The following is an 8266-nucleotide window of genomic DNA, read 5'->3' as shown; positions in this document are numbered from 1 at the left end:
CGCCACTAACGGCTGCTCACGAGAGAGACACATTCCTTTCCCTAAAATTGACCAGTAAGAAACAGGCTTCCATATTCTGGGAACCTGGTCCAAGTCCCTCTCCATTACTTGAAAGCAAACATGGCGGATCTATCTCCTTCTTTTTCAAATGTGTGTGAACAATTCAAGTTTAGCGAGTTAAACAAGCATCAAAAAGAAACGATTATATCTGCAGTGCTGAAGAAAAAGGATGTATTTGTTAGTTTACCAACTGGAAAATCTGTCATTTTTCAAGCTCTACCTATGGTATTTGATGGCTTCACTGGCGAGCCTGGTCACTTTGTGATTGTTGTTTCGCCTTGGCTTTCCCTCATTAAGGATCCACCCGAACGGTTACGACAGGTAGAAATATCCTGTGTAAGTCTGAGCGACGCGAGTACGCAGGGAGGAATGGATCTCGTTGAAGGAGGATTTTATTCAGTTGTTTACGCGACGCCAGAGTTGTTGTTAAGAAATGAATGATGGCGAAGAATGTTAACGACGAAGTTGATTGGCGTAGCTGATAACAATAACGTGCATTCTATTGGTTCTCAAAAACAAAGGGTAAGGAATGTGTCTCTCTCGTGAGCAGCCGTTAGTGAGGAGGAGCGTTGTGTGACGACCCAATTAACGTCTGCGAAGGAGACTAAGAAAGCTGCTGTGCTGTTATAATTATCTATACACCTTATTCCATGGCCACCATTTTAGTATACTTTTGTTTGATTGCAAATTGACCCTTTTGGCCTCGTTCAAGGTTAAATATGGTTTTTGAATTTTACATTTTAAAGCCAGGCCAAAAGGGCCAATTTGCAACAAAACAAAGGAATATGTAAATGCCGGCCATTTTAGAATAAGGTGTATTCTGTACCATGTGTTGGACAAGTACATGTATTTAATTAAATACTTAATATAAAGGTCAGCACACGAGGGGACTACAAGTTGTGGGCACAAGTCCCATTGTGTGAACTAGCCATTTTTGCCACAAAATCTAGTCGCAGATTTGGTCCCTGCAACTAGACCCACGAATTCAAACTGGTTTGAATTTTTGAGGATATGTCCGTGTGACTTGTTCCTCAAAACGACTCGTGTGAACTGTTCATGGGACAAGTCCCTGCGACCAAATTAAAATAAACAATCACAGATCGGTATCACAAGCTCCCACATTTCCTTACGAACTCTGTTTCAAGATGGTGGATCATGAGGACGACGATTAAACCAGTTTTGTACATGAGTACTGGAAATCTTGATCAAAGTGTTAACACTTTTCATTCAACGACTACGGGACCGAGGACCGCGGTGGCAGTTCATTTTAGTGCTTGCCCTTTAACACTTTTCATTTGACGACTTCGGGACTGCGGGCCTGCTTGCTCTTTAAAGGGCAAGCAGTAAAATGAACTGCCACCGCAAAATGAAAGCCAACATTTTACGAGAATGCTTACATGTAGGCCTAATCACTGAAGCGAGCGCTTATGCTTAATCAGTAAACGAGTGCTTTCTTTTTCAGAGTATCGCGCTTACCAGTAGGCTTAATCAGTAAACTTTCTTCTTCACACTATCTCATGAAAATTTTAGTTAACCAAACCACAAAATGAAAGCTAAAATTTTACGACAATGTTTAGGCCTAATCACTGAAGCAAGTGCTTTCTTCTTCAGAGGATTGAGCTAAGGCTTAATCAGTAAACAAGTGCTCTCTTTTTCAGTGTATAGCGCTTACCAGTAGGCTTAATCAGTAAACTTTCTTCTTCACACGATCTCATGAAAAGTGTACAGTGTAGTTAACCGAACTGCAAAATGAAAGCTAAAATTCTAGGAGAGTGCTTACACCTAATCACTGAAACGAGTTGTGTCTTGTAAGTTTACTCTTTTGTATGCCATTACACTACCCACCTCAATTAGCATTGCTCTATGCATGTCTTGTGGATTGTAAAAGTTTAACTTAATTATTTTTAAATAAAAGATCTTGATGTTGAACTTGTTGCTATTCCCAATAGGATTTGACAGCAGGTGCAGAATTCTTCCCATTTTTGATGTTGTAATGATTGACTATGAGATGTTAACAAGTCATTATTTATCATCCCTGTGTATTTATTCTTATTTACTGTAATAGGCCAACCCTACCGATTTCCAAGCAAGCTACTGGTAACTTGCTCAAGAAAGCTGTTGCGGCAGCCCACCATTCAGTCAAAAAACCTGCTCTATCATCCAGTCTGAAATATGACCCTACATCACCTCCATCACCTATTAGATCTCACAGTTACGAAGAGAAGCAACAACAGAAGGAGCTTTTGTTACAACAACACAGAGAATTACAAAAGCACTTTCTGCAAATGAAACACCAGGAAGTTTCGGATGTAGAAACTGTATCAGTAGTAGAGAGTATCCATGAAATGGAAGAAGAGATGCCTACTGTGCAAGAGAGCATTCAAGAGGAGGTTGATGAGAATGAGAGGAAACATGATGGTGAAACACAAAAGGAAGAAAATAATGTGCAAGAACCAGAGGTAAATTTATTAAAAGGGTTCTCAATATGATTTGAAGTAGGCGTCTGCCCAACCTTAAGTAGGCGGCTGTGACAAAATTGAAGGGCCATAATGCCCCTCGAAACTAGAGGGGTCTGAGGACACGCTTCCCCAGAAAATTTTGAAATATGGAAGCTCAGAATTTCCAGCCTTTTGCACATTAAATTGAAAAAATATTTAGAAATGATTATTTTTCTTACAGCTACATCAAATTTTGTCAGCTTTTTTGAAAAATTGTATGGAAAAAAAATTGAAATAAAGCAGACTATGTAGGTCTGGAATTGAATTACATTTATTTCACCGTGAAGGGCTGGGCTCAAGTAATCGTCTGTGAATATCACATACCTGGATGTTTACGTCAAACATGGCAGTTATCTTGGATTACAAAATATGACAAGAAAAACTAAAAGCAAATGAAGGAAGCAAAGTAGAAGACATGAGCACAAACTTAGAAGCAAGCAGAATGTAAAGTAGGCAGCGATAAATCGCCGGGGGCTGCCTTCTATTGAGAACCCTAGGTAGTACAGTACTTGTAGAAAAACCTTGGAAAACAGGCTAGAGAATCAACAAACTTAAACTATGTGTAGTTACTCTGTAAGTTCAGGAAATTAAACACAGTGTCCAAAATTGTGACCAACTGGTCACCAATGCAACTGAAAGTTGAGCCTTGGCGACCGTAATTTTCAGGCTGGTCGCCAGCTAGCGACTAATCATGAAGTCTTTCAACCTTCAGACCAAATAAATAATTTATTTAAAAATTTAAAAAAATCATGCACTGTTCTAGCTCAAAAATGGAAGAAAGATTCCCATAAATTAAATTATCCACTTGATACTTGTCTCCCACACATGTAATCAATCGAAAACAGCTGCCATATTTTTCCATGATGTTCTGCCTCATACATGAAGTACTTACCTATCGACAAGATACCCAAACACACGCTTTCATTATTAATTTCTTTCATTGACTAATCAACTGGAATGTCTGCTTGCAAGCTGTCAGTTACTTATATAAAGAACAAGCAAATGAAGGAATCTATTTAAAGTACAATGTATATCATGGGCATCTGAATCGGAAGCAGTTAATTTAGCAATGTTGAGGAAAGATAATCTGTGCACAACATTGATACCTGATAGCGATGCTAATATAATAGTGAAAGAAGTCAAATGCACGGGGGTTGACTGGGGAAGATTTGAGTCCAGTGCATTAACGATAAACTTGTGGTTGATTTGAGAGTGATATCCCTGATCTCCTTCAGCTGTGAGGAAAGAAAAGATGGATTATACAAAGCGCCCAGATCTGTAGCAGGATTTTAAAAAAATTTCAGAGTGCAGCAGTCTAAAATTGTTCCCAGTTGTGCATCATCTTGGAAGTGATGTTGCCACGTTTTTGCAACAAAGAGTGCCAGACAAGGAGTCTTTTAAAATCCTTAATTTTTGGGCTGCCAGACATTAAACAGTGTACATTGTACACAAATGTACAAAACGCCTTCATATTAACTGTACAATTCTTTAAAACTCTATTTCTTGTTGAACTTCACAATATTTGTCTATTAATTGAAATAAGTATTAAAACAATGTCACAATACCAGCAAACATGCAGGAATCTACAGTAGAATGAAATGTTCAAACATAACAACCGAATTTGATTCATGAGTAGCCTAACATTGACAATTCGCATGATTTGAATCCTGCCTTTTTCCTGGGTAAGTACATGCCACCTGGTGCCTGCACCAAAATGTTCATTTCGGACCCTGAAACAGGTAATACAATACATGATCCAAACAAGTACATGTACATGTAGCATTTAAGAGTAAAAACTGAACAGCATCATTTTAACAGAACTATTTCAACTTTATGTCACAATGTCTTCATCAGTCACGTGTTTGATTTGACTGTCATTAAAAGGCCCAAGTTCACCCTACAGGCATTGCGTACTATAGGACAATTTTCATAATATGAAAATCCCGGCAAAGCTGAAATTCAGCCAATCAGATCGCTACGATGAGCAATGCGAATTTCCATGACAAAAACACACACACAACAAAAAGCCTGTCGGTTGAAAGTGGGTCTTTAAATGATTTACATGTACTGTAAGTATTCATCAAGTCCTTTCTTCACAGGGGCACATAAACCCAACAAATTGACCTCCCCCCAACTGAGTGGCTTGGTAGCTCAGTTGATAGAGTATTGAAACCACCTGAATTTTTCAGGTGTCCATAAGATATTGTATGAGCGAGAATCGATTCCCCCTTCCTTTTATGGTTTTGTTGTTTGGTTCACATTATGCTTCGAAAGCAAGAAAATATTTTTTTTATTGGAAAGGGATTGGTTTGTAAAAACAAAAAAGGTCAAAAAAAGAGTAAAATATGGGTTTATGGTGAGTGCCCTTGGTGGCTGTTTTCGCTGTAAAGTGATTACCACTTTCAAGAGTAGAATGGTTGATGAGAGATTTTTCATGGACTGTGTGGTACTGGATGTGCCATGCTGGATGTACATGCTGTTAGTTGAGCCAGCTACAGTATGTGAAAAATTGGTCCTTGTACATGTCGCTTCACTTATTTGATAAGGGCTCAGTGTTTGGAAGTAGTATTTGCATCTACCATCACTGACACAAAATTATTTTGTATGTTGTATATTCAGGAACCAGTGATAGAGCTTCATGTATCTGAAATAGACACTTTTGAAGACGGTTCAGAGCCTGTATCAGGTGATACCAGAATTGTGGCCTTTGCAGATAGCCAGGCTGGAGGAGAAGACTCTGATGAAGAGAGGAGAAAGAGAAAGAAAAAACGACGAGCCGTCAAGTCTAAAAAGTATGCATTCTCCTGGTGATTTATCATGCAAGAAGACATTCTACTTTTTTTTATTGAATACACTACACTACAGAGCTGCCAACAACTTCCATTCATAGAACATTGTCTGACAAGAGTAAATGTTGGGTAAAAAAGACCTCAGTCACTGATTGGATTGGTAAATGAACTTCTGACCAACCAAAATGGGGAATGTGCTTAGCCCTGCTGTGGGTACAGCATAAAATGTTAGTGTCTGTAAGCGACTGCCTGGCATTCTAACATCCTAGGAAAGTTGTAAGGCTGCCTTAGGTCTGATTTACCAAACACAATCTTGTGATAAAGTCACTTGTGAAAGTCAAAAGAAAGAATCATGCTTTTGAAATCACCCTTGACCATTTTGAACCTCTTGGACAAGGACTACATGTTTAAACTGTAGCCCCCATCTCATGTTCATAAGTTCCCTGTGGGACGTTAAAGAACCCACACACTATTCAAGAAGAGTTGGGGATGGAGTCCCCGGTGCTGTGGCTGTCCTGATCTCTCCAACAGAAGCGGCCGGCTTGGCGGTGATGTCTTTAAAAAGGCTTCTGGTGTCTAAGCAGAAAAAGGCATAAGTCAAAAAGGGACTTTGCTGAGTGCTGGAATTTGTAGATGCACATGTAGATGTAGATGAACATGTGGATGTAATTGCAAAGGCAACACTTTCTCTTTAGTTATTTCAATACCCCGGGGACATGACAGTCCATCTACAACTGTAGCAGTGGACTCCACTCTTGCTCAACCATCTGAGCCAACCAGTTAAAGGTTTTTGTTCTTGTTTTAGTTTATTGGGATCTGTGGCATCTTTTGGTCACAATGTATGCCTCTGGGTTCAGGTAACCCTGAACCAGTGTCTGATGTGGCTGTGAAGACCAATGCAGGAATGACAGTCCTTTCCACAGCCACTGCACTGGTACTCACTTTCCTCTGATGCCACAGGATTTTCTCCTCTCCCATCCAGAGGTTCTTGTTCAGGGTTTGTCTCCAGCGTGAGATAGTTTTCCCATTGCTCACAGTCTAAGTCTATAGCTTTTATGTCTTTCTTGCACACATCATTGAGACATAGTTATGAACAACCATGCAATCTTTTTCCAATGGCAAATTCACCACATAGCAGGACTTCATGATTATAGTATATACAGCCCAGTCAAAATGTGGCGGCAGGCAGCAATTTTGCCGCCTACAGTATACAACAGAATACATGTACATGTATCTGCCGCCTACTAAAGTTCATCGATAACAAATTAATGAGGTCTCTACTGGACCAAAATTGTTTGCAACCAAAAAATATATATCAACGTTTCTTTTGGTGAATCAAGCTGAAAATTTGAGACGAACTGACTAATGTGCTGAACTGGGGCCTAAGAAAGCCTTGAACATGACGTGGGAAAATAAGTCACATGAATAGTCAGCAGTCAAAGCTCTTGCAGTTATAAACAAGATGGCATCTAAACGATTTCACTGCTTCTCCGAAAATTTCTAAATTCTTTTGTAAGAGATCAGGTATGTTGACTTAGAAACCTATAGTTTCTAATACAATATATACAATATATTTCTAGGGATTATAATTGTCGATTTCAAATGGACTTTGTTTGCATTATTTTGACTATTAACTTACCATTGGCGACTTCAAATGGTCGTGTTTATACCAAACAACTACATGTTCGCACTTTCTGAATAAAGATACTGGAGGAAAATAACTGGAAATTGAGGAAAAAAGGGAAAGGGGAAAAAATCTGTAAGCTGAAAAAGAGGGGCTAGGTTTACCCCTAAAATGCGTACAACCATTTGAAGCCAAAATTTTAAAAATATTTTGGGGGAACATGCTCCAGATACTTCTATCAGGCAAGGGCCAGATGCCTACTACAATACTCAAGCCATCTTGCTTACTACTCAAAACTATTTTGACTCGGCTTTATATAGTTTCTTGGGATAATTATTTTGGACTTTAAATATGTAGAAAGAAAGCAATCATCACCCAAACTTTATTTTTCCAGGGAAAAGCCATCAAGCCCTAAGTTCATAGTAACACTTGATGGTGCTGACAGTGACATGGAGGATAAATATGATGACCAGGTTAAGAAGGAAAAGAAAAAGAAGAAATCAAAGAAGGCAGAAGTGGATGATTTTGAGGAAATTGACACTTCTGATGTAAGGGAGAAGGCTGAACCAGAAGCAGAGATCACTTCATCAGATAAACCAGTCATAAAACAGATCACTTTTGACTTGGATGTAGAAGGTAAGAATTTAGCACTTTAATAATAATAACAATAATAATTAATAATAATTATTAATAAAGTTATTATGGTGCATGCTGCATGGCAGGAATGTCAATGCCGGAAATTTCAGTCCCATCATCAGGTCGCAATAAGCTACCTCAGAATTCAACACCTCTTCAGAGGATTGTTGCTGATCCTAGCAAGAAGTCCTGTTCTTTGAACTGCTGCCAACTCTATTCCAGCATTTATGTAGTCCTCCAGTCTCTTCGGAATAGTATCCAGTGCTCCGATTACAATGGGGACATTTTTTGCACTAGTCTTTATCTTCTGCAACTCTTTAATCTCAACTGCCAGATCAAGATACCTGCTAACCTTTTCCTCTTGTTTGATGTCTACCCTTGTGTCACTAGGGCATACAATATCAATAATTTAGTTTTATCAACGGAGTTGATAATGTAAATTGGCCACCGTACAGAGATTCTAAAGGCTGACCTTTCGAGCGTTAGCCCTTCGTCAGAGCGATTCGCTTCAAATACTACTTCCCCACCGACGCAGCACCACAGTTTCTTTAGAAACTACCCCCTTCATTCATACAATATCAATGATGAGGCAATTCTTGCTCTGTTAATTTTGTCTACAAACATGATGTCATGGAGTCTCCAGTAGCTCAGGGGTTCGA

The 8266-nt window shown here is 39.1% G+C and overlaps 1 protein-coding gene across 2 annotated transcripts in view; it reads left to right on the top strand.

Annotated features, from left to right (window-relative positions):
- Window positions 1-8266, top strand: part of LOC137984740 (zinc finger CCCH domain-containing protein 14-like) — a 91834-nt gene that overhangs the window by 77949 nt on the left and 5619 nt on the right. For both annotated transcript variants that reach the window (XM_068832001.1, XM_068832000.1), the window contains 3 exons: window positions 2126-2519; window positions 5178-5350; window positions 7366-7607. In XM_068832001.1, coding sequence (XP_068688102.1) covers window positions 2126-2519; window positions 5178-5350; window positions 7366-7607 — 809 coding nt within the window. The remainder of the gene's footprint in view (window positions 1-2125; window positions 2520-5177; window positions 5351-7365; window positions 7608-8266) is intronic.

Source organism: Montipora foliosa, chromosome 14, assembly GCF_036669935.1.
Source record: "Montipora foliosa isolate CH-2021 chromosome 14, ASM3666993v2, whole genome shotgun sequence".
Lineage (NCBI taxonomy): Eukaryota > Metazoa > Cnidaria > Anthozoa > Scleractinia > Acroporidae > Montipora > Montipora foliosa.
Note: the sequence above shows the minus strand (reverse complement) of the source record. Positions and strands in the feature narration are given on the sequence as shown.